This window comes from Cheilinus undulatus, linkage group 22 (genome assembly GCF_018320785.1).
Source record: "Cheilinus undulatus linkage group 22, ASM1832078v1, whole genome shotgun sequence".
Classification (NCBI taxonomy): Eukaryota; Metazoa; Chordata; class Actinopteri; order Labriformes; family Labridae; genus Cheilinus; species Cheilinus undulatus.
In genome coordinates, this window is record NC_054886.1 from 32,494,285 (window position 1) to 32,520,980 (window position 26,696).

General features: G+C 39.9%; 1 protein-coding gene across 1 annotated transcript; it reads left to right on the forward strand.

The window, feature by feature from the left end:
- The first annotated feature begins 890 nt into the window (after positions 1-890).
- Positions 891-24,917, forward strand: rnf150b (ring finger protein 150b). The gene is made up of 6 exons (XM_041779957.1): positions 891-1,828; positions 17,335-17,585; positions 18,675-18,829; positions 20,916-21,012; positions 21,367-21,628; positions 22,164-24,917. Exons 1-6 carry the CDS (start codon positions 1,375-1,377, stop codon positions 22,280-22,282), a joined length of 1,338 nt encoding a protein of 445 aa, XP_041635891.1. The 5' UTR covers positions 891-1,374; the 3' UTR covers positions 22,283-24,917.
- Positions 24,918-26,696: the final 1,779 nt, after the last annotated feature.

The window sequence follows — 26,696 nt, forward strand, 5'->3', positions numbered from 1 at the left end:
TGCATGCAGGGCTTTATCTTGCAAAATGTCATTTTTACATCACAGTACTGATTTTTTTAAGTTAAAGCTCAATTTCTTTCACAGTAATGAGTTCACTTCTTGAATTTAAAAAAGGGCTAGTGCTTTGTGCAATGCAGTTTTTGTCATACTGATTAGATACATTTACCGTTTTTTGGCCTAGTATTTTTTCAATAATATTTGGGAGAATATATATGTTTTTCTAAATGTTATTTCAAGCTATGAACTCCTAAAAATTACCGTTCTAGTTTAATTTTATTGTTTACAGCTGTTGTTTGTCTCCCGATCCGCTGGGCGGCGCTGCTTACGATTACTACGCAAACTCGGCTACGTCAAGTTAGAATCATTGAAACGGTTAACATCGTTTACCTCCTTCAAAATAAACTTAAAACAACTAACTAATTGCGATATCTAGGTTGGAGCTGTAGGGGATTTAAGGAATCAATAAAGACGCTGCTTTTAATGCAATTTGATGTCGAGCTGAAGCTGTGCTTTGGGAAAAAGAAACTATATAATTGAAATATATCTATTTTACTTTGTTTAAAAGACCAAGTGTAACAGTTGAAATAGTAACCGTGTTAACTTGAGACATGCAGTGACATGATTCTGACGTGGTTTCAAGAGAAAATATAGATGTAAAAAGTCCTAAGGAAGTATTTTCTCTTAATTTGTCAGTAAAGAAATGTGTTTGAATATTTTACATTCTGAGTTATAAACACAGAAATCCTCTGAAACAACCAGTGGAACTACTACGCGGCACATGCGCATTAGGTTGAGCGAAGCCAGTTACGCACGGTCGCTCATTTAACGATAACACCGGATGTAGAACGTGGAACGATCGTTAGCTTGACGGTCGTTCTCTCAGGCCCAGTCAAAACAATGCAGCTTTAGCTGGCCTGTGCCGTTTAGCTAGCTGTAAATGTTAAACAAATAAATACTCGCTGACTTTAAAGCGTAGTTATTTCTGTGCTTGGTGTTTATTCAAGTTGAATTTTATCACGGTTTGTCTGCTTTTTAGAGTCCACGGAGCTTTTTCTGCGCTGAGGTTTCTCTCGGGCTGTTTTTGTTTGGTTCTCGGTGACGGTCGGAGATGCAGACGGCTAACGGACGTCTGCTGCTCGGTAAGCAGAGAGCGGTGAAAGGGAGCGGTTAAAAACGAGCAACGGTTGGAATAGAGAAAAGAAAAGAGCGTCAGGAAAGGGAGAAAATAACGTCGTTGATATCTAAGACTGGTTCTGTAACGTCCTGCTCAGAGGGCTGGTAGCATGGTGGAGTAGCTGCTGCCGTTGTTGACGCTAACGGGCTCCTCCGCCCCACACACCGCCGGACGGCTCTCTCTCACCGGGGAGGCTCAGCATGGCCCCGGGCTCTCTGGTGGCGGCCTGCCGCAGCCTGGCCCTCTCTACGTGGCTGCTCTCCTTCTGCTTCGTGCACCTGCTGTGTCTGGACTTCACGGTGGCCGAGCGGGAGGAGTGGTACACGGCCTTCGTTAACATCACCTACGTGGACCCGGCCACCTCGGAGCTCCGCACCGAGAAGACGGAGTGTGGCCGTTACGGGGAGCACTCCCCGAAAAGGGACGCAAAAGGGCTGCTGGTCCTGCCGGCAGCCCCGCACGATCGCCAGGCCTGCGACCCCAACAGCCGGTTCTCTGTGCCCACTCATGGAGCCTGGATCGCCCTGATAGCCCGGGGAAACTGCACCTACAAGGACAAGATCCGCCACGCTGCAGCGCACAACGCGTCCGCCGTGGTCATCTTTAATGTGGGCTCTGCTAATGCCAACGACACCATCACCATGCCTCATCAAGGTAGCCTTTTTATATTCATATACTGTAGAAATGTGTGATATAATACGGTTACAAAACAGGGGGCTGTTGGCAGTGGTGACTCCAGAGACTATTAGGGCCCTCCATCCAGCGTTTCTCACCATCAAGCTGTAAAAACCCTGAAAATAAGAAACCTGAATCATTTTCTAAATATTTCTAAGAGTGATATAATCGGTAACATACTGTAGTAGGAGTGGGTGCTGTCAGATGGGGCCCCCGTAGGGAGGTTTCCTACTGTCATTGCAGAATTTGCACGTTTGGAGCCACTGCTGTGATTGAAGGTTTGTCAGCCTGGGGGGGCCAAAGCAGTCACCTGTCTTACCTGTTGTTCGCTAGTTCTTCAGGCTCTGATAACTCTGATACTCAAACAATTAAAAAAAAAAAAAAACAATAAAAAAAACATAAAAAGTGGACCGGAGAGATTCTTGATAGAACAGTTGACAAAAACGACGCTTTACAGTGGAGAGTATAGACCAAGGTTATAATTTTTGTAGTTTAATCAACCCTTAAACTACAACCAAATAACCTTTTTTTTATCTTACAAAAAAAAAAAAAAAAATATCACCAGTAATCTACTTTAATGAAAGTGGGTGCTGTCAGATGGGTCCCCCTAGGTAGGGTTCCTGCTGTCATTGCAGAATTTGCACATTTTTAGGCAGAGCATTGATAGAAAGTTTGTCAGCCTTGGGGGCCAAAGCAGTCACTTGTCTTGCCTGTTGTTAAGCAGCACCTAGGACTGTTGGTTTAATGCATGGTGTTAAAATCTAGGATTGTCATTATACTTTTATTTAAAACTGATATACAAACAGTGAAAAAAGCAACTGACCCTAGAGCAGTGTTACTCAACATGTGGCTCTGGGGCCACATTTGGCTCTTTTGTGATGATTTGTGGCTCTTTTATGTCTTACTTTAAGATATTATTTCACCAGAAAACCTTAAAAAAGGAAACATTGACCTCAGAAATTATCCATTGCAAGTCACATTAATCAATTTGTTTCCCACACTTGTACATTAAGCTTTAATTGGCCACTTTTAATCAATTTTTGCTGCTTTTTGCCCATTTTTGCCGCTTTTGTCCTGCTTTTTGCTATTTCTTTCTCCGGAATTTACAATTTTCTGCAACTTTTCACCTGTATAAGCTGCCTTTTTGCCATTACATGCCATTTTTTCCCCAAGTTTTACCACCTTTTTACATATTTTTGCCCATTTTTGCCACCTTTATGTTGCTTTTTGCCCATTTTAGTCACTTTTATTTATTTTTTTGCTACGTTTTTGCTGCTTTTGCCATTTTTGCATCCTGTAAGTCATTTTTTTGTCAATTCTCACCCATATTTGCCTGTTTCTGCCCATTTTTCCCTACCTTTTCTCCCCATTTTTGCCCCTTTTCACCCATTTTTGCTACTTTTTGCTGCTTTGCCCATTCGTGCCACTTTTCGCCTATTTTTGCCAGTTTTTTCCTGCTTTCTGCTATTTGTTCCCCCGCAGTTTTGGCATTGTCTGCCACTTTTTTCCCATATAAGCTGCCTTTTTCCATTAAATACCACTTTTTCCCAAGTTTTGCCATCATTTTACAGCTTTTTGCCTGGTTTTACCACCTTTTTGCTGCTTTTTTTGCCTATTTTTGTCACTTTTCAATGATTTTTCTCTACGTTTTTGCTGCTTTGGCCATTTTTGCCCCCTGTAACTCATTTTTGTCACTTCTCATCCATTTTGCCTGTTTCTGCCTGTTATGCTACTTTTGCCCTTTTTTGCCCCATTTGTGCAGCTTTTTGGCCATTATGCCACCTTTAACTTATTTTTACTGCCACTTTAACCTTCTTTGCCTCTTTTCACCACTTAAATTGTGGCTCTTTCAAAGAAATTTTTTCAGCTCTTTGGCTCTCTGGTTGAGCAGGGTTGAGTAACACCGCCCTAAAGCTTCATGAAACAAGCAGCATTGACAAAATGACACATGAATGAACAGATCTAGATAAAAACCCAAGATACTTCTCTTTCTAAAAATGGTTGAAACCCCTTTATTATGCTGGTATGTTCTGTAAGTAGAGCATGAATAACGGTATAAACTTGAATGCATTTCTGCTTCCAGAACAAGAAAACAGAAGGCAGTAAGCAGGATGCTGAAACACGGTGAAGTGTGTATTTTTAATCATGCTCTGATTTAAGAACATATCAGCATGACAAAGGCAACTTGAGCATTTTTTAAAGATGAGTTCTGTGGTTTCTTTCATTTTCTTACTCGTGATATGCAGTGTTTCCACTGACTGGTGCCTTACTCTGTATGTTTAACAATAATAACTTTGTTTGCTTTGCACTTTTAAAGACATGCTGAAAAAAAACAGCAGCAATACAAAAGAAAAAAACAGATAATGACCACAAAACAACATAAAATACCCAGACATCATTAAGAGAAAATAAAAATAAAATAACATGTTCAGTGTTATTATTATCAGCAGTGCATTGTATTAAGACACTCAAACAACATCCCTCACTTTTTGATTTGATGATTTTAATTTGATGATCTAGTTCGAGCATTTCAGGTCCTCGTATTTATGCTTACAGGATGATATCAGCATCACGCAGTAGCAGAATAATTTTACAACACAAGCTGTTTTTCCCCTTACAGAGCATTTAATAGCTGATGTCTTTCTCCAGCACAGATGGTTGTTGATACATGTAAGGGAGAACGAATGGTTGACAAATATACTTGGGTGGCCTGCCAAAGTGTCATCTGTGTGTGGGAAACACTGATATGTCAAGTCATGATGCAGACAGTTTTGGTCCAAGTTTTCGTACTGGTGTTATGGTTATTGATGTGACCATGTTAACTAGGGACTTCCAACTGAATGCGTCTGTTGTTGTCGCAGCATATGTTGAGGATAGAAGGTGTCTTACTAGATTCCTTCGTGTTTATTTTTCTAATCTATGGCATTTCTTTTTTCAAGATGATTTCTGGGCGTTTTGCCTTTCATTTAATAGGACAGCTAAAGAGAAACAGGAAACTTTGGAAGAGAGAAAGTGGGGGAAGACGTGCACCAGATAGCACAGAGACAGGATGGATTCTAGCCTCTGTTTGTGGCGCCTGCTCTACCAACTGAGTTAACATCAAAGTGCATTTTAAAATTTCAATAAAAAAACAGATCAAATGAGCATTCATCAGGATACCTTTGGTCTTCAACATCTGTTATTACTGCAGTATTTTTTGGCACAAAGTTTGCAGGAAACAGGAAAGCTTACCACTTAGCCCTTAGAGCTCCGGCTCCACGGATCCATGCCAGAGGCACACCCCTTTGTAAATTGCTTGGTAACTTTTGAACTGTAAGTCATGGGCACTAACTTGTTTTTTCCCTTTGAAAGCTGTGTGTTGTGCCTTTCTGTATAAGTTCTTCATGCATTTGTAGCTCTTTCAGAATATTTTCTAGTGAGCCCAGAACTTGGCTGACTTCCTGGGGTCTCTGAAGACAGGGTTGTCGTGTACAACAAGAAGCTACAAAGTTTAGAAAAATGTTAATAACTTTTGAACCACATGTCTTAGACACTCTTTTTTCCTCTGAAAGCTGACCATTTTGCTGTTCGTTTCCTACCCTCGATGTCTCTGTAGCCCTTAAGGACGCCGTTCCAGCGAGCCCAGAACTCCGCTGACTTTTTGGGGTCTTTAAATATTAAATCCACAGCGTTAGATCCGGTAATGAGCGTCTTTTTGTCCATTTTTAATCCATTTTTGAACATGTACTTTGGCTTTCTTCAGTGGGCAGCTCCATATTTGTTGACAGCAACTTTTAGATGCAAAGCATTGTGGGGGTTGTAGTCTACCAGTTGCTTCTCTACTGCCTAAAGGAACGGCACAAATTAATCTAACTGCAAAAAAGCGCATGAATGTTCTCTTGTATTTATTCAGATATTTTGAAAACTGTTAGTCACAGAATGTTTATTTTTTCACTATTTTGTCCCCAAGAGATGGAGAACAAGTCTGTGCAAAGAAAATGCTTTGATACTATTGTTTACTGGGTTATCAATGAAAATCTTTGAGTTTCAAATTCCGATTTGATTTTTTTTTTATTTTTTTTTTAGAGTCTTATAACTTTTTCAGAATTCAAGTGACATTACAGTTGTAGAGATATTCTTAAAGCCCAGGTTGTCCTGAAAAAAAGGATGTATAGAGCTTGACCGCGCACCACAGGGTTTATGTTTTACAAGCTTTTTAAGAAAAAAAGTCCAGGCGAGACATGACGGTGAAAAAAATAGCTGTGAGCTCTAAGGGTTAATGATGGACAATTTCTTCTTTACAATCAGCAAAAATCATGAGTCAGCACTTCCACACACGTACACTTCACAGATACTTTGGTGATATTTCAGTACCAAAACATTTCTAAAGGATCTTAGTCATAGTTTGCAATGTTTTTGATTAATTCATTTCTCTTTTAAACATTTTCCGCCCCATTTTCAGAAAATATCTCATATTTTTAATGTATTGTTTAAAAATCAGACTGCTATGATAAGTGTCAGTGTGTGGACAATTCTGATAACCTAGTTTCACTATGTTGTTAAAATGAAACAGTTGGTACCTGTTTGATATTGCAGCACCAAGAAGACCCCCCGGCACCCAGCACCGGGTCATTTATTGCTCTGGATCATCAGAAATTGCAGACATACTCCTGTACATCGTCTAAATTGCACAAATATATTGGCAGGAGCTCTGTACTAATTCCACCCACTTTTCTAAAACATGCCAATAAATTTGTGCAATTCAAACAGTGCTCTCTCTCTCATTTGGTTCAAAATGAGTCTGAAGATCAGGAAGTTTCTGCACCTTTTCACACCACTGATCGTTACAGTTTTTAACATTTTAAGACACCTGGGGTTTAGGAAAACAGGGCATTTTGAAAACCTCACTATACAGAAATGTTACCAATGTTTTTATTTAATTTAGACAATGTGAAGGCAGTTGTCTGCAATTTCTGATCATTTCAAACCAGAAATTTCCCAGTACTGGGTCTGTAGGGGTTGTGTTTTGTTGCTGTGGTATCAAACAGGTTTAAATGTGTTTTGGTTTTTAGTGGAGTCCTATCAAAATTTAGAATTCTGTCATGGTAATGACCATTTGTTATTTCTTTGCAGGTATAAATGATAGAGATAGGATTTTTGGTTCGTATTGCTCAGCCCTTATAGAAGCTACTTTTTGTTTGAGCTGGCAGTCGCCCTTCAGCGTTCCAGTAATGAATACATCAAGGTGTTTTGGCTAGTTTTCTCATTCCTATCAGAGGCAGATCAGGATTTTAGATTTCTATAAGACTTCCTGCTTGAATGTTTGAGTCTTGTTGCTAATAGAGCAGAAACATTTTCTTAATCTTGACTGAAATGTTAGAATTTAAGTTTTGTATCACTAAAACTGTATCAGATAACCCATGAAGACTTCATATGAATGTTTTAGATCCTTCAAAGGTCAGGAACCTTACAGATGCTTGTAGAAATGCATGTGTTTGTTTGCAGCGTTGGTCAGAGGTTTGTAGCTGAGTCCATCAGCTGTGAAACGTGACGGTGTCAATCCGTCAGATCTGGTTATCAGACAAACTGCTGACTGCAGCTCTCACACTGAAGGACCATGCTGCTACATGCTACACACCCTTCAGTGCGTTTATATTTAATGGTGTTGATCAGTTCGGGTCCAAAGCTCCACTTTTAAGTAAAAAGAAGGGCTGGGCAATTAACCGCAGATTAGATTAAATCGCAAAATGGCCTGCTGCAATTTTCAAATCACAGAGGGTGCAGTATTTGTTTTACCTGAAATTTGTGTCAAAATACCAGTTTAAAACTTTTTTTGCAGCAGAGATGTTATGCATTTCATATCATGCAGTCGTTCTAGTGGCATATTTTTAGAATTAGTGTACCAAAAAATCCAATTTTCTTCTTTTTTGTATGTTTTTCTTGTTAAATATGAAAATTATGTAAAATTATCATTCCCTTTTATACAACAGTTCACATCCAATTTGAAAAATTAGTCAAAATCATCACAATTAGATGTTTTTTTCAAAATTGTCCAGCCCTCATTTAATCTAATATTGATTTGGTTATAGTTAGTGGGGATGCTGAGCATCCACACTATTGTTATTCGCGTCAGCCATTTTGTTTATTATTATTCTTTCGCGTCGGCTATCTCCTCTTTCATACTTTGTCGTATCGACACAGTTTAAATTTTTAAAAAAGCAGTTTCTTTTCATTCGACTGCTATGACTTCTCAATTCTAACTTATATAATTTTCATGATATGGCTATTTTCAGCTATTTCTATGCTTTTTCAGCCATTGAATGCTATTTTCAGCTACTTTTAGGCCAAAATCAGCTATTTTATGCTACTTTCAGCTATTTTTATGCTATTTTCAGCTTTTTTAGGCTACTTTCAGCTATTTTTTTCCTTTTTTGAGCTACTGAAAGCCATTTCAACTACTTTTAAGCCATATTATGCTGTTTAAGCTATTTTTATGCTATTTTCAGCTATTTTTGTGCTTTTGGTAATTTTCTGCAGTTCTTCCACAATTCAGCTCTCAGCATCTCCACGCAACTTCAGCTGAAATTGCAATTTTGATCTAGTTTAGGATGAATTGTTTGTTTTTGTTGGAAAAAAAATGAGAAAAGAAATTTAAGAAATAATTGCGTATTAAATTTTAATTGCAATATTGGTTAAAAAACAATCGCAATTAGATTATTTTCCCAAATCGTTAAGCCCCAGTAAAAAGAATATATAATTCTGTATTTTGTGTGATGATGTTAGAAGCAGGCATTCTTACTGCCCTCTTCAGGATAGAACCGGCCTCGGCAGCTGAATTTTTCCACTGGCTGTTCTAGAGTCTCTCTATTCCTTGTCATTTTAAAGGCATTTCTAAAATTCCAATGTAAATGAATTCACCCCAATGTGGTTTAGCCCGCCTTGGAGAGGTTTTCAGACTGACTGGATCCATATCCTGAGTGTCCTCCTCAGAGAGGCGTTGAGTTAAACAGCAGACGTAGCGAGCCTCGGAGGCTCTCTGGTCTAAATTATTGTTTTTTTTTCCTCTAACAGCTGTTCCTGTCAGCAGGAAACCCCCCTCAGGGATCTTCTGCAACTTCCCACAGCAGCAAGTTTACTTTAAATCAACTTCCTCCTGACATGTTCAATGTCAGGGTCACTTTCTGACACCTCTGCTCGTTCCCTGCTCAGATTTATGAGTGAATGTGGAATTTAATATCTCCCAGAAATAAAAACCTGCTGCTGATAAAGAGGCATTTTATGAAATCTAGACGATCTTTGTAATGATTCTGATTTATTTTCAATGTTGGCCATGATACATGTCAAGAGCTGCAGCTTATTATCACCAAAATTAACTATGTAAACTGTTGTTTTCTCCCTGAAATGTGTTAATAAGAAGAGAAGTATGAAATAAGGCTGTTATTTTTTCTTCTAGAGACCAGTGTTAAACTTTACGAGATAATCACACTCCTGTAATCTACAGAAAATCAGTTTTCTTTCATGTAAGACAAATAAACCTGGTATGTTTTTACATTTGATGAGCTTAAATCTGCAGACATTTCACATTTTCATGAAAAGAATTATTTTAAAGGACCTCATACTGCTAGTGTTCATCAGTTTTATACTAAGCAGCAACCTCCAAGGCCAAGAAAAAGATTTTGGAGGGAGTTTTTGCTTGTTAGCTTTATTAAGAAAAATACAACTTATTTGTCCTACTTATACTAATCTTTCAGCAAGAAAGTGGGAATATATAGCGCCCAAAGCAAAAACCTTCATTTTCTGCTGTGTGGTTGGTGCAAATTCTGAGAAATCGGGTTGAGATTATTCTATTTCTTTAGCTTTAATGTGGCAGTTTGGAGTTTTTAATCATTTATATCCTGACAAACAGAAATACTCGAGCTTTTGGACCATTTGTCTTTTAAAATTTTTCATTTAAAAATGTAGCAATGGCCTTTTCACTGTTTCCTTACCTTCCATAGTCTAAACAACTCATGAAATAATCCTTAGTGGCAGCTCTAGTTGTAATATTTCACTGTAATAGGATAAAACAGTACATTCATAAAACATTTTATAAAAAGAGCAGCAGCAGGGAGACTAACGTGTCCAGTTTTGAGGGTTAATGCACAGATGCAGGTCCACGTTTAGGCTCATGAATGTCTAAATGAATGGTTGGTCCTCACAGGTTTAGAGGATGAGCTGCATGTGTGTGGGTGGGAGAGAACAGCATTGATCCCACGGGCTTATTTTTAGGCTGAGACTAATCAATTTATGTTTCTGCATTTGGAAAGGTTGAATCGAGTTCGGTTCAGGCCTCGGGGGAGTTTATCCAACTTGTGGTCCAGCCAAAAAACACTCACAAAGACAGACCACGCAAGTGTGATTACAGGAAACGTTCGTCCTGATTTCCCTCAGAATAATTGAACCATCAGAGCTGGGCCGTTATTTTATCTCTTTACTGTGACTGTATTTATTACAGTATCACAAAACTAAAATGTTTAACACAGTTAAGTGCTTGTTTACACCCTTCTCCCCCTAAAACAAGCCTGTGATGTAATACTGAGCTCATGTCAGCATAAAATCACAGAAGAAGGCTTTAACACGTCCATGTGTTCAGATCACAGCTACATCTGCGGTTTTCAGTTTTGTCTCCTCCTGCTGATTTATGTTAAACTGGGTCTAAAAACACTAATTTCCTGTGGCTTTTCACAATAAAAGTATCTGAACAACACAACGACTCTAGCCTTAAGTTGTGAAGAACTTGTCAGAAATGATTTGTTTACTGTGGATTTATTTTAGGTTTAGTGGCGATAGCGTAAAGTTACAAAGCTGCAGTGTTTACAGCTGCTTCTTTGACCACTATCAGAGCCACAGCTCTTTGAACCATGTTTGAACTAGAACAAGTGAGTAGGCACGGTACATGTTTTGTTCCACTGTCTGTCTCCAGCTGTCCTATCCACACACCTTTCTAACACACCAACCTGCCAGGTTCATGAAATCTGGGCTGATCCATTCATGTGCCAGAATGAAGTTGGAGTCCTTTGCAAGCACAATTGCTTAACTCTCTTGCTGCATATGACAGTGCTGGTCTCAGAGGTGTAATACTTTTGTAATTGACCTATGGCTAAGCCACACCCCCTCCACTCACTCGGACAAACAATGAACATTCAGTGACAGACGCTATTGCAGTTGTCACAGTAGGAGACATTTCACAGGAGGCCATTGGTGATTTTTGGAGACAGAAAGATCACATATCATCTTGAAGTCACCAAAAGGGTCTAAACTACGCATTGGAGGGATCTATTAATCATTTTATTGCCGAGAAGGTCAACAAAAAGCTTCAGTTACAAGCCCAAACTTAGAGGTCCCAGTGCAAACGTGATAAACCGCATCTCATTGCCATCACAATCTCAGACCACAAGATAGAGGATCAGCATCAAAGTGCCACTGAGGTTAAGGTTTTTGGCTCAGAATATGAGAAAAATATAACGGCCTTTTTATCATCTTTACCAAGAGTGTCTCTCCATTAGTTTGGTGCTACAGTATTTACACTGAATCATTCAGCATAACGTCTGCCAACCTTTGTTATCTCGGCTATTACAGATAAGTTCATGAAGCTAAGCTCCAGAAGTTGATGTTAGTTTAACTAGGGCCCTTTGGACAACAGCTAACAATGATGGACGATCACCAAAGTACAACAGCTAGAACAAAATAGGCCAATGAACTCCCAACAAACAACGTTACACAATGAACAACGCAGCTAGGAGCTAACGTTAGGCTAACTTTAGCTGACGTTAGAGATGTTAAAGATAACTTCATATTTCTTTCCAGCAAAGTGACAATATGCTGCCTCAGATATGATGTTGGCTTACTTAAGACCAGATGTTGTCAATTTTATCCACATTGAGTTGATGTTGTGGTCTACCGCAAAACTTTTATCCAAAGAAGACACTTTTCTCAGTTTAGATGTGGCTTAGGAACGGGTAAAAAATACACTCCGTCGCCCAGCCTCTCAGGATACCTTGTGTTGGAGTCGCATGTACCCCATGAACACCGTTTGACCATTTTTAAACTTAAAATCTCAAAAAAACCTCATAAAACTGGACGAAAACTGACTTTCTCCCATTCATTTCAATGGATGTCCAGGCAGCCGATGTCCAAGTGTATTGGAGTGGCTATACGCACTGTGATTGGCTCATCACATTTGAGGGCGGGACTTAACCATAGGTCAATTGCAAATGTCAGACTTGTAGAGGAGAGAGCAAATGTTTATCTGATGAGTGTGCTGTACCTGCTCACCCGGACGGGGCGTTGCTGTTAAGTCAGAAGGCCGAAAACAGCAAAGAGCGTTTTGTCTGGGCTTATTTGGGGAAATTGGCTTGATTCACTTTCGTCTTTCAAACAAAAACCCCATAAAAGTTCCCCGTCAGCATTTCTTCTACTTCATAACCACCCTGTTAGTGAATCTGATTTGTTTCAAACTTGTTTCAACATGGCGCCTCATTCCTGAACTCTATTGGTTTATTTTTGTCTCCTTTAGAGAATTTACCAAAATTTATAACTTCGCTAAAAGTCTTTCCCTGTACCGTAAACCCCCTCCCTTGAAGAGCTGCTGATAAACAGTTTTTTGAGGAACACTTTGCATTGAAATAAAATTCTATGACAGTTATAACCTCCTGTTTTATCCTCCTGTCTCTCTGGCGTTTGTCTCCCTGACTTCGGGGTTATGCGAGGTCTGTCATGCTTCAGTCACAAGGACAACCTCAAATTAACAAATTGCCTAAACAGCCTGGCTGCAGCATATTTCTCGCACACGTCTGCAGGGCTGAATGATAACGTGTTTAAACTCGCCTGCCTCACAAACAGACACAGTGTGTGCTATTTTACAGTCAGAATAAGCAGCTGTTAATGCTCTGAGTTTAGGTTTGAGGCTAACGCTCCTCCGTTGACTCACCCTTGAGCAATACATTGAATCACTATTTAACTTCACATAACCTTGTGGTGAAGCTGAGTTTGTTTCAAAGCAGACACTCTTACTTTTATTGCTTCAGTCTTTATCCTTTTAGTCCTCTTTTTCAGTGTCTTGATTCTGCAGGAATGTTTCTAGTGGTGTCTGACTCAGTCACAAGATTGTCAACATTTTTGATACTGCTAAACAACAGGTTTGAAATTGATGCAATCTCCTAAATATTTCATGATCGGTAGAACAGAAAAATCTTGAGCCTTTGAAATAAAAACGAGATAGTTGTGCCCTAAGTGCCTGGTGAAAAAGGAACCCTATAACCAAATTATGCCCTTGTTATTGGCCCCTTAACTCCACCAGATAGGCCCAAAAAGCCAGCACATGACACAGGTTTTCTAACCATTTTGGATGTATTTTATGCTTGTACCGGCAACTTCTACAGCAAAAAGACATTTATTCACAGCTCATATTTAGAGGGTTGGTATTTGAACCATGAGTTTAAACAAATAAAGAAAGCCGACTTTACGAAACCAAACAAAATTAAACATAGTGAAGCAGTGAACTTTGTCTGATGCCAGAAAACTTCCAGTGATTGACTTGACGAGATGATGCATTTTTACCATGGTACAGTTTCTCTTCATGTAAATTCTGAATTTCCTTTGCCTGACCTCTACAAGAATGTAGGAAACAGAGTTTATGATAGTGAGTGATGAACTTCCCTAACATAACTGCACAGTGTAGAGCTACAAACTAAAAACTTTAAGGCACGTTTCACCAGCGACACGATTCCAATTACCACTAAGGAAATCCTTTGTCAGTTCACTAAAGAGCATGACTTTCATAGAGAAAATGCTAGCATCATGACAAAAGAGTCACTGCTTTGGCTTCTCTACACACACGTGCGGCTAAACAAAGGTTCACTGTGACAGCAGAGGGCGAGTGAGGATTTTAAAGACCCTTTTTGTTTTACTCTTGATGACTAGGCTCACAGCTCACGAGATCAACTATCTCAAAATATTAGAATACTGTGAAAAGGTCCAATTTGTCAAGGTTTCCTGAGCCTTTGTTCTCTCTCTGGTTCAATGCACACAACCACACTCATGGAGAAGACTGCTGACTTGATGAATGTCCATAGGACAATCACTGACCCCCTTTACATGGAGGGTAAGCCACAGAATGTCACTGCTCAAGGGCAGGCTGTTCTCGGAGGCTGAATCAAAGCAGATTCATGGAAAGCCTTCACGGGATTGTCAAACAAAGCAGATTCAGGACCTTAGGGGAGCTTCACAAGGAGTGGACTGAGGCCCAGTCCACACGGAGACGAATTCAGGAGTATACGCAAAACTTTTTTGTTGTATCGGCATTTCATCCACACGGAAACGGCATTTTGGGTGACTGTAAACAATAGTTTTTGTAAATGGGTCCCAGAGTGCACAAATTCACAAACGACTACCATTTCGTCTCCGTGCGGACGGCCAACCGCATCTTTCTTGAAACGATTACGTCACACATAGCATAGCTCCCTTAAGACACCTGGACGGGTCCGACCAAAACAACTATGGCAGGTTACAGGGTTGTGTTCGTGCTGCAGAAGCTACTGAGCTTCTTCTGGCCTTTACAGCAAAATCTGATGCTCCTCTACCACCACTGCAAAACGCATACACCATATGTTCTTAAATGAGAACAACCAGAAGGGCAACTAGAACAAAGTTTTTATCAGTTTTCCATGATCTACTTCTCTCATTTGATGCATTGGTGTGCTGTATTGCTGCCACGTACAGGCTTGGCATATATACTACAGCATTTTTAGTTGTTTTCAGTGGTTCCGTGCTTATGCGGATATTTCCTGAAACAATCCTGTCTTTATGGAAAATCTTATCAAAACGAAACGGCAATATGTTTTCATCTCCGTGTGGACAAGACCTGAGTCTGGAGTCAGTGGGTCAAGAGCCACCACACAGACGGGTCCAGGAAATGGACTACAGGTGTGGTGTTCTAGTGTCGAGCCACTCCTGAACCCCAGATATCATCAGCGTTTCATGAAGGCCAAGGTGATAAACTCAGGCGTTGATCAGTGGTCCAAAGTCCTGTTTTCAGATGAAACAAAATTGCTCACAGGGCGTTGCTTTTTGATACAGAATCAAAGTGCTTGAAGTCCAGTGTTCCCAGTCTCTCCACAGTCAGTGATGGCTTGGTGCCCATGTCATCTGCTGCTGCTGGTCTGCTGGTCTTTACCAAGTCCAGAGTCAACGCTGTCAGCATCTACCAGGAGAGTTTAGAGCCCTTCATGCCTCCATCTGCTGACGAGCTTTATGGAGATCCTGACCTCCTCTTCCAGGCCATGATATTCCTGTGCCTGATTAGAACTCGTCAGACCTGAACCCTGAAGAGAGTCTCTGGGGAAGGGTCAAGAAGAAGACGAGAGACGCCAGACTCAAAACCACCGAAGAGCTGGAGGCTGTCAGAGCAAGCTGGGCTTCATAATACCCCAGCAGTGCCACGAACTGATCGCCTCCATGTCACACTTCATTGCTGCAGTAATTCATGCAAAAGGAGCACCAATCAAGTATTGGGTGCACGCTTAATAATAACTTAATATTTTATGTAAACCTAAATAACAATGCTACTGTTTTAATAGTATTTATTTATGATATTCAAATGTTTTGAGATACTGAATGTTGTTTTTTTCCCCCTAACTTTAAGTAATAGTCATCCAAATTTAAAGGGGTAAAGACTTTGGATTTTTCTCTATCTAGAAAACAAGTTTCACTTTTTGAATTGAACTGAACTACTAAGATAATTAACATTTTTATGCTGTTCTAATTTATTGAGATGCACCTGTATATTTGTGTTACTCAACTTTTGTGTCCGAGATCTACAGTGTCTCACCTTTCCCTCTCTTATATATTCTATCTTTTCTTTTCTTTCTCTGATTGATCAGCTGTCCTGTCTTCTCTTGTACTAGTATGTTTAAACTATGATACCAAGGCTGGTGTGAAAACGTGGCTACATGCCTCGTCATCAGGCTCGTTGGGGTTTACTGTTTATTTTTAGAGTCTCTGGTGGGTGGGCGAGGAGCTGGTCGTCATAGTGATCGATGGGGAGGAGGGCGCAGATGAGCAGAATTTACACTGGATCAATGAGCTGAATACAGTCAAAGACACGGAGGGAGTCTGTTTGTAAAAAGGAGTATCAACGCGATCTAAAGGGAGGCTCATTTCAGCTGCACAAGCCTCAAAATTTATATTTGTTCATTATTTAATAGGTAAAGAATCCTTGAGTTATACTGGACAACTTTGGTGCCACTATTCCACTGTAGCAATCCACCAATTTACAGTCACAATTACAATCACATTTTATCCGTTTTCCCCCATAGTTATCTCATTTAAGAGATGTTTTGTTTCCAGAATTTGAACTTTTAAAGTCAAATTTTTTGCCACTCATCTTTTTTTTGTTTTTGTTGTATTTGTTCAAACTTTCTTGATCGATCCCTGCCCTGAGCACCAGTCTTCTGAAACAGATGCCCTTTGATTAAAGCTTTGGTTCTTCTCAGCACTATTGATCAGTGAAATAATAGAGATTTTCAAACATGTGGTATCAGGAAGTATCAACCCTTTCCCAGTCCTGTTCCAAAGTTAAACATTTCCAGGTTAAAAGCAAGATTTGATTCCCTGATTTGATCTGATTTATTTGTCCGTTACGTCCACCACACAACCTGAATTCAAGATTTAATCCAATCCAGGCTTATTCCAATCAAATTACAGAATAACTGAGAGGAACTGGAGACACTTTTCAAGGGGTTTAAAAGGTTCTCTGTCCAGTTTAAAGACCGCTGGTTGGATTAAAGTCCTTCTGCTGACTTGTAATGGTTTCAGCTACTGGCCAATCAGAAATGGTCAATATAGTGAGGACAATCCCAAAAGTACCTGTTATTATAAGACGGCATCACCAGGAACCTTTTGGGGGAATGGTCCTAAATCTTTATTTAGAATCTTTTATTTTGGCACTGAATTCAACTCAACAAATGTGGGGCGACTGGACTCAGTAGGTAGAGTCGGTTGTCTCACAATCGGAAGGTCATGGGTTCAATCCCCAGCTCCTGCAGACACATGTCAATTGTCCTTGGGCAAGACACTTCACCCCAGTTTGCTCCCACTATGGAAGTGTTTGAATGGGATTAGCTAATGCTGATGGCCAGTTCTCCATAGCAACCTCTGCCATCACTGAATGAGTGTGTGAGTGAATGGGAAGATATGACCTGTGGTGTAAAGGCGCTTTGAGTAGTCAAATGACTAGAAAAGTCTATTTAACATTTAACTCAGTCTGAAGTTGCTGAGATGGATTCTACACAGCCTCAACTCAGAAATCATTTATGTGAATATCGAGTGTTTTTCTAGTAGAGGACTGAACGTTCCCTCATGTAAACATCAGAAGCAGCTTTAACATTTATCTAAGACTGGAGTATTTTTGAACCTTACATTCATAAATCCAAGAGAAATCCTATAAAGCCCGCATCTCTTCTCCTCAGGTACAGGTGAGGTGGTTGCCATCATGATCCCAGAGCCCAAAGGCCGTGAGGTGGTGTCGCTCCTAGAGCGAAACGTGACAGTCACCATGACGATCACCATCGGGACCAGGAACCTGCAGAAGTACGTGAGCAGGACGTCGGTGGTGTTCGTGTCGATCTCCTTCATCGTGCTCATGATCATCTCGTTGGCCTGGCTCGTCTTCTACTACATCCAGAGGTTCAGATACGCCAACGCACGAGACCGCAACCAGGTACGCACACACACCTGTTTATACTCACGTCCTCTTCTTGACCCTGGTGGTTTTTGTTTTTTCGTGAGGTAATTTTGCTTCTGTTTGCTGAATAATGTAATGTGAGCATCCAAAATAAAACTAGGATGTTTGGAAAAGCTAGGTTTAAAATTCCCTGCTGTTTAACAGAACTTGGAAAATACTTAAAAAATTGCATTTTAATAGAGAGGCAAATAATCTCGACTTATCTGTAGATTTAAGATAATGGCCTTTAAACATAGAAAAAGGAACTTGTGATGGATCTAAAAGGAAATTAATGAACAGTAAAAGGTCAAAGTTTGACTTTGGATCTGAGCTAATTGTGATCAATGCAGTTAATTTTGACTCCCCCAGTAAAGATACGAATATAAACAAATATCTGAAAATGGTCGCCCATCCCTACTTTGGGCTCAAAAGCAGAACTAACCACATAAAAATGTACTGAATGATTGTAAAAGGAGCTTGAAACAGTCAGTAAACACTATTACAGCTCACTGTGTAAGCTACATTAGAACAGATTTGCTTTTTTTAAAATAGATGACAGAAATTTGTACAAACAGATCGACTGAAGTACTCAGTGAGACCAGAGTCCTGGTCATAAGACAGAGAGAGAAACCTGTTTCTGGTTTTTAGGATGTTTCAGAATGGAGGAAACAAACTCAGTTCAGATAAACACCAAGAACATTTTTCCACAGATGTGATCACAAACAGGTTTGGTCTTCTTTTTTTCCAAACTGTTGCACAAACCTTTGATAAATCTGTGCTGCTCACTGATGTCAGAGAGGAAAATCAAAGACATTCTCATGTTTGTAGGAGGAATATTTTTAAAGTTTTACATAAAGGACAATCAGAGAAGAACTCTGAGGTTAAAACAACGTCTCTTTTGTCTCATTTGTGGTGATTGTGCCTGAATGTTTAAAGAAAAAGCAACTGTTCATGTGCAGCTGCAAACATCAAAGCTCCATCCTCTCAGTTTCTAACGCTCTGAACCATCTGTCACCGCTGCCTCCTCACCTGGGACTCATTCTCTCTTTCATCTCCCCCTCCCTCCCCCCTCTCTTCCCCAAACAGCGTCGTCTTGGTGATGCGGCAAAGAAGGCGATCAGCAAGCTGCAGGTCCGTACCATCAGAAAAGGCGACCAGGAGACGGAGGCAGACTTCGACAACTGCGCCGTCTGCATCGAGGGCTACAAGGCCAATGACGTGGTCCGCATTCTGCCCTGCAGGTAAACACAGAGATTTGTGAATAATCAGAACAAAGGGTTACTGTCACTGAGGTTTCTCTCCTCATATTTACCTTGACAATAACAGAAAGAAAGATAAAGCATCAGAAACCAGGGTCAGAGATTCTTTTCAGGAAGCTGTTATAAAAATAAAGAAATAAAAATGGATTTTAGATGCTCCAGGTAGAGTTTTAATAAATAACTGTATCTGATTTTTTTCTGACAGTGTGAACAGTGCAAGTCACATTGAATCTGACCTCTTCAAATCAGATTCAGGCCACTTTCGTATGTGGTTCTAAACCAGATACATATCTGATCTTTTTGAAGTTGGCTGCAGTGTGAACAGGCAAACAAAACAATCAGATCTGAGAAAAGATCAGAATTGAGCATTAAGGCCTGGAGTGTGAACGTAGCCTTAAATAATATTTTCTCTGAGTTGCTAGGAGTGTTTTTTTGCCTTCATGGTGTAATGGTAGCCAGGAATACTGATGAACCAGTGACTGGACCTCCCAGACTCAGGTGTCTTTTATACTACAACCATTTTAGACATTCACTGCATATTATAATGACGTTTATACATTTTTGTAAAATCAGTAAAAGGATAAAACATCCGAGGGGGTGAACATTTTTTATTGTACTGTAGAAATGTCTCATTTTAATATAAATGAAGCTTATTTTTTGACTTAGGCCTTCATCCCACATTCCCTCTGATAAATGTAATTGTTATTTTTTCATCCAAAGCAAATATCATGAATAGGATTTAGTATTTGAATCAGGTAGAAACATGTCTGATCCCTACAGGGCTGAGTGAAATAAAAAGCGCACAGCTTGCTAAGGAATTTCTGTTATTTCTGTGCATTTGTTTATTATTTATTTCAACAGATAATGAACGCCTTTTATAGTTTTTCTGCTTGGGGTAATGCCTCTGCTCTGCTTGCCTTTTCTACCCAGTGACAGTGACATTAACTGACACATTAACAGCCTTACTTGTCTAACGCAGCGCCAGGATATGAATTTGGCCTGAGCCTCTTTGGTATAGAAGTTAAATCTGTTTTTCATCCTTTCCTATCTCATGTTCTTTTAAAGATATTTCCCTGAAACATTTACGATGTTTTTATTTACCCACCGGCATTTAAGGCACGAGAACGGCATGTTGCTATTACTAATTCTATGTTAGAAATTCCCCACTCTATAATTATCTGTTGAATTATCATTGGTTTATATTTGTAGTAGAGAGAGGGAGGAACAGATCATCAATAGGTCATGTAACTTGGATTATGATAAGGGGGAGAGGGGTGCTCTTCAGGGTCCATTTTTGAGCTTGTCTGAACAAACAAGATCATTTAAAAACCACCAGAGCAGACGGGAACTTCGAGCTCTTCCTCCGGTCTTCTCTATGTTTGTTTCTTGGGTTTATCAGTCTCAGTATGCCACTCTTTAATTGGACGAAAACCAGGCAGTGGCAGAGTGACACTCAGCAGGAGCAGTGTCTCTGTAGATCAAATCCATGAAGGAAATGAGAAAAAGTTACTCAAACTTTTACATGATGAAAGTTTAGTCCTGGTTTTCTGTTGATGCCCTCTGTCCAATGTCAACGAACAACCAGAGCTGACTCTAGACTTATGGCTGAAGGGGCCAGGCTCTGAATTACGCAGAAGTGATGTAAAATTTGATGGATCATCATGAGTTAATAAAGTATTATTTGTATTTTTTAGATTTATCTTGGGGCTTTTTCTGCTGTTTTTTGGAGAGAGATAGGACAGTGGACAGAGCGGCAACAAGGGTTGAGAGAATAGGGCAAGACATGAGGTAGAAGAGCCACAGGCTGGACCAGAACCTGGACCACAAGCCTACATGACTTTTCAGATGAACAAATAGCCTGAGAGTTTAGTTACAAATTAATTTAGTGATTTAAATTTTCTTTTAAAAGCGAAACAAAAAATGAAACAGAAAGTAGGACAGTAAATTTCAAGTAAAGGACACGGACTCTTTTTGGTCTCGTTTAACTGCACATAACAAAAACATCTGTAAACTGGATTCCACTGCAGCAAAATTAATGATTCATCCTTCTGTGTTTTCCTTTTCGCAGACATTTGTTCCATAAGAGCTGTGTGGATCCGTGGCTGCTCGATCATCGCACGTGTCCCATGTGCAAGATGAACATCCTCAAAGCTCTGGGCATCGCTGTGAGTCTGACCCGCTCTTTCCAAAGATCCTAAATGGACCAAAATAAACAAAAAACTCTAACCAGAGCAGAAACGGCTCATGTAACTGATGAGTATATCTCTGATGTGCTTTTGTTCTTTGCTGTAACTGTAGTCATGTATTCTGTCTTTAAATACCAAAGAGAACAGAGAGGCACTGATGTAAAAATCAGGGACAAAGACATTTTATTTTGTTTCTAAGGGCCTCTTACATTTTTACATTCTGTTTGTTTTTTGATAATGCAGTTGTGCAGGACTTTGGTTCAGCTGCAGTTGTCTCTAAATGATCTTTATAAATGCACTTGGTCTTGACTTTAACCCCTCTCCCTCCTCCAGCTGAACGCCGACTGTCTGGACGACCTGCCGCTGGACTACGACCTTGCTCTGGGAGGGGTCGGTGGTGTAGGGGTGGGCGGAGTCGGCGCTCTGGCCCTGGAGGCCGTGGTGTCCGGGGCATCAAGTGACGGCACGCTGAGCGAAGGAGGCTCCTCTGTGGTGCTCGACCCCGGGGTGAGGCGGGTGGGACTCCCACAGGACTACCAGGACCCCGACACCCTGAGAGACAGCCCGGTAACGGCGACCACAGACACCCACACAGGTAAGACATGTCGGGTCACATCACTTAAGACTGGACTGATTGTTTCTGGCATTCAGTGGAAAGTTAAGTAGTGTTATACTGCCCCCCAGTGGTGTTTTTGATGTAAAATGATGTATATACTTTAAAATGGCATTATTCAGACATTGTTTGGAGGTCAATGTGATCAGTGCATTTGGGATTATCATATTTATTTATCCACATTAGTCCCACTGAGATCAGAAATCTCTTTTGTTAAAGGAGACTTGACTAAGAATGGCATGATTCACTCAAACTTTCCATTCACTATAATGTTAACAATTGTAATAAACAACCAGAACATGTCTATTAAGTTTGACAGTTTAAATTCAGTCGGCTGATTCTTTTAAGCAAAATGTGCAGAGAACCTAAAAGCCGTATTTTTAAACTCAGTTCAGAGTTTTGGATCAATAAATTATAATTCAGACGATCAGCTATTAGGGTTCTTTTTTGTTTTCTTCTTTTCAAATGAGGCCTAAAGTACAGGAAGTCCTTTAATCATCACGTGTCCTTCTTCTAGGTGAGCTTCAGCCAATGGCAAGCAGCGCCTCAGTTGCCTCCTTGGTCATCACCGTGGAAACGGGTCTCTCAGACGAGGAGGGCCCCATGGAACCGTCTCAGCATGGGGACAAGTCCTGAGAGGAGCCAAACTACGATCCAAGAGCCAAAGTGGACTCCTGCCGGCTCAGATTTAAGACTTGAGTGGACGACACGACTGAAACCACAAATGAACCAAACCTGACCGAACCGCACTCGAGCATGACCACGGACCTGGTTCTGGGTGTTTCTCTCTGGAACTTGTAAAACCAAACCTTATTCTGTGGTTTGCACATAAACTCTAGTCATGCTGGATGTAGGGTTTAGATTCTGTCATGGTAGACCTTAGTTAAAGAACTGGTGGATCTGGACTCCAAGGAAACTGACAGATCTGGTTCAGCTTCGTTCTGAGTTTGACGAAGATGGACCAGGACCAACTGTGGTTGTCTTCCGGTGGGTTCCTCCTGGTCCTTCCCTCGTCTTTTCTCGGTTAACTTACTGATTTCCAACGCTAACTGGCCAACATCTCGAGGGAGGTTGCTTCTTCTGAAGTCCGCCTGTCTTTGCTCGAGTCTTACCCAGCTCCTGTCCTTAAACCTGAAAAGACTGAAATAAAAAGCGGTCCTTGATTTCAATATTGTCAAACTGTCTCTGGACCTCCAAAGATTAGATGGGAATCGATAGGAATCCTTCCTTACTGTCGGAGTGGAATCGACTGCCAAAAGGATCGGCTCTCTGAGGAACGATCTTCTGTCTTCTGAATCTGAGCAATCAGCGGAATCTTGAGAACTCCTGGTTGTGAGTTTTTAAAGTATTAGTGAGCGACCCAGGCCAGAAATCTGCTGGTTTATACTTTTTCCTCTTCAGTAAGGATTGTTTTTGTCTGGGACTCTTTAGTGGAATATTCAGTTTCCTGGTTTTTCCAGGTGGTGAGGCACAAAGACTAATCAAAAACTCAAACAGGAAGTGGAAGCTGTTCTTGTTCTGGTCCTGGCATTTGGATAGAAAGAGTCTCCGGTCAGCTTAGCCTGTTGTAAACCTGCTGGCCGTTGTACCAGGCACTGTGTGACAACTTTGGTGACTGATTTTCATTTTGGAAAGACTTTCAGTTCTAACACGGTGGGCAGAGGATTTGGTTCCTTTCTTTCTCCTAGTTTTGCTAAAATGGTTGATTCATCGCAGCAGTATTACAGCCACAGTTTGACGCAGTATTCAACACAATCTGCACAGTATTTTTCTCTTTTGAACGGTCAGTGTTTCTTATCCTTACAGTAGACAGTATTTGATTTAGATTCTTTCTGCCCTCGACTGTACCGAAGCAGGGTTCCTGTGTGAATCCTGAAAAGTACCACACTAAAATACTACAGACTGAGTTAGATAGTTAAATTTCTTTACTAGAACAGTGAAGCAGGAAATAAGGCAGATCTTACAGTTTGGGCCTAAAATGTTTGGAGAACCTGGGTAGGAGAGATGCCACCAGAATAGAAGAGTTGAATAAAATTCTCCACCATCAGTGATCAAACCATCGTGGTTTGAAATTTAACTGAGGCTAATCCATCTTGCCTGGTTAATTTCCTGAACGGATCATTCGACATCATCAGCATAACTAACAGTAAGAGAGAACAGCAGCGATGCTTTTCACAGTTCTCTATGATCAACAAATGAAGGAGATAAACTGAACTAGAACAGAAGATGCTGACACAGATCTTAGAAATGCATCGATTAGTGTTCAAGCTAACTTATTAAGACTTTTGCAGTAAAAGTAGGAGATCTGGTCTGTGGGTTCCTGAATGACTCTTGATCATAAACCAAATGTGGTATTTTTTTTTACCTGGACCATAGAAATCAGGTGGATTTACAATCTCCATTATTAGACATGAGGCTTTCCTTTGCTAGGCTGGCTACACACTAGACTCTTAGTTCTCAACTGGTGGGTCGGAACCCAAAAGTGTGCCATTTTCATTGGGTCCAACAAGTGGATCAAACTATGATGTGCTTTTATTTTGTAGTGCATGTCTTCATCTCTTTGTTTTTTTCATATCTTTTGCTCCATTTTGAGTCCAAACGGCCCACTTTTTTATTTGAAAAACACCCGATAATGATTGAAAATTTTCAGAAATTTTAGTCTCAATTGGTAGACAAGGAGGTGGAGGGTACTGGCTTGAAGGCAGTTAAGAACCACTGCACTAAACCTTCAGCTGCAGCAAAAAATCCACGATATCAGATTTCTGATGCTGATGTTTACAAATTAATCAAAGCTGAAACGGATGTTAATACCAATATATGAAAGTAGTTCAGACTTAGGACTTCAGTTCTTTAAATTCACTTTACGTAACGTAAAAAAAATGAAGACAAATTAAAGATTTGAGCTGATGTTGGTCTGTTGATCCTGTCCTAATCTCCACAAACTTGTTCCTGCATACAGCCTAGATTTACCTACAATATATCTTTAAATGCACCATATTCTAAATGTTTTGGTAGTAGCAGATATGATCATTTCTGCCGATTTTTACAACCAATAATTTACGTATAAAATCTGCCCAAATCAGCTGTGTGTGTGTAAGTTAGTGGAGTTCAAGGCTGGACTGACAGACCTATGTTTTCATCAACATTCCTCACACTTTAGAGCAGGGGTTTCAAACTCAGTCACAGCAGGGGCCTAACCTGAAGGCCTAACAGGGTCACCTTTTTAACCATAAACTGTCAACCTCATTTTCACCAGTAATAAAATATGAAAAAACAGCACTAATGATAAATAATTTGGAAATTCAAAAAAGTAAAAAGATAAGATTAAAGGCTCACATCTGAGATAAAAAATTCAGTTTATTAGTTCAAAAGGTCAGAACAGGATATTAAAAAAAAGAAAAAAATGTTTTAAAGAGCAAATATATGAGGAGAAATTTGAAATCATGAGTTCAAAAGTCAAAATATTACTTAAAATTTTAAATTTTTAGTCTGATTGGTCCAAATATTGGATTAAAAAGCCAAAAATTTGGAGTTAAAATGTCAAAATATGAGCTAGAATTCAAAATGATGACACAAAGTTAAAAATATGACTTAAATTCAAAATTGAGAGTGTAAAAGATCAAAATGTGATATTATAAGTAAAATTATTCATTAAAAAAGGCCAAAATATGAGAAAAACATTGAAATCATGTTTTTAAAAGTCAAAATATGGGATTAAAAAGCCAAAGAAGGAGTTGTAACAGTAAAAATATTACTTAAAACTTAAAATTAGGAATCTAAAAGATAAAAATGTGACATATAAAATCCAAATTATGAGTTGAAAAGGTCAAAGTATGAAATGAAAAGTCAAATCAAATGTTTGAGTCGTAATCTTGAGATGCAAAATTGAAAATATGAAATAAACACAAATGTATCAGATTTTTACGGCATAACAAGAATATTTTAAATAATCAAGGTTAAGTTTACATTATTATACTGGAGGAAATCTGCAGACCTCATACTGGTGGGCCATTTTAATACAAATATGATATTATTATGATTATGATGCTAAACGATGATGAAATGTGAAACTCCTCAGTGTGTGGCCAGCCTAAAGATTATAGAAGTAGGTACTTTTTGAGTTGCTGACTGAAGCAATCTCCTGGAGCATCTTCCTCATTAGTCATGTGGACCATTGGGACTTTGGATTTAAAAGCGCAGAATCACCCTCCAGATCTATGTCAACTTTCGTGAAGTAGGTAGGTGAAATTCTCCCTCCTCAGTCCTCCATGGTGGCTCTCTCTCCAGAGAAGTGGCATTTGGTAGAAATGTCATGTAGGACCACTGTTTATCTTGTTTCTCCGTTTCGTTGTTCGTCCGTCCATCTGCCTGACCAAACCTGTCCATCACCATGTCCTTGTGCTGCCTTTAAGCTCTTTTACCCTGACAATCACAGATTTCATCTTTGACTTGATGGTCGGGGATCTTTCCTCTGAACGTAGACATTTTTAAACCTTATTGCACCACGATAAGCATTAGCTGCCAAGTGAATGCCAGAAAACAAGCTGTGACAGACGATAAAGAGGTGATACCCAAATACTCGTCATAGCAGTTTAGACAGAAGGAATAAACACCTTTCCCTGCTTAGTGAGCATAGTTCAGCCGAAAGCCAAGTGTGTATATAAACCTGTAAATTTAATGTGTTCACTACTCCACCCGTCGGTTTGCCAAACTGGTGTGCAGACTGCGGTCGTGTCTCGGCGTCGCTGGCGCCGTGAGCTTCCTGAAAATACGAGAAAGATAAAGATTGTCGTCTATTTTGATACCAGAGGAGACGTTTATTTTTGTAACGAAGACACCCAACAGCAAAGACTGATTTCCCCCTCCCCCACAAACTACCGCACGGCCTGCTGATTCTCAATGTGATTGAGCTCTGAGCGGGCAGATTTAATCGTTGATTATTTGTGTATTTGTACATACATACTGGACGCAATGGACCTTGATGATATGAACCTAAATTATTATTCTGTTGTGAACATTTCAGGACGTGATTTTGGATGTAGCCTGATGA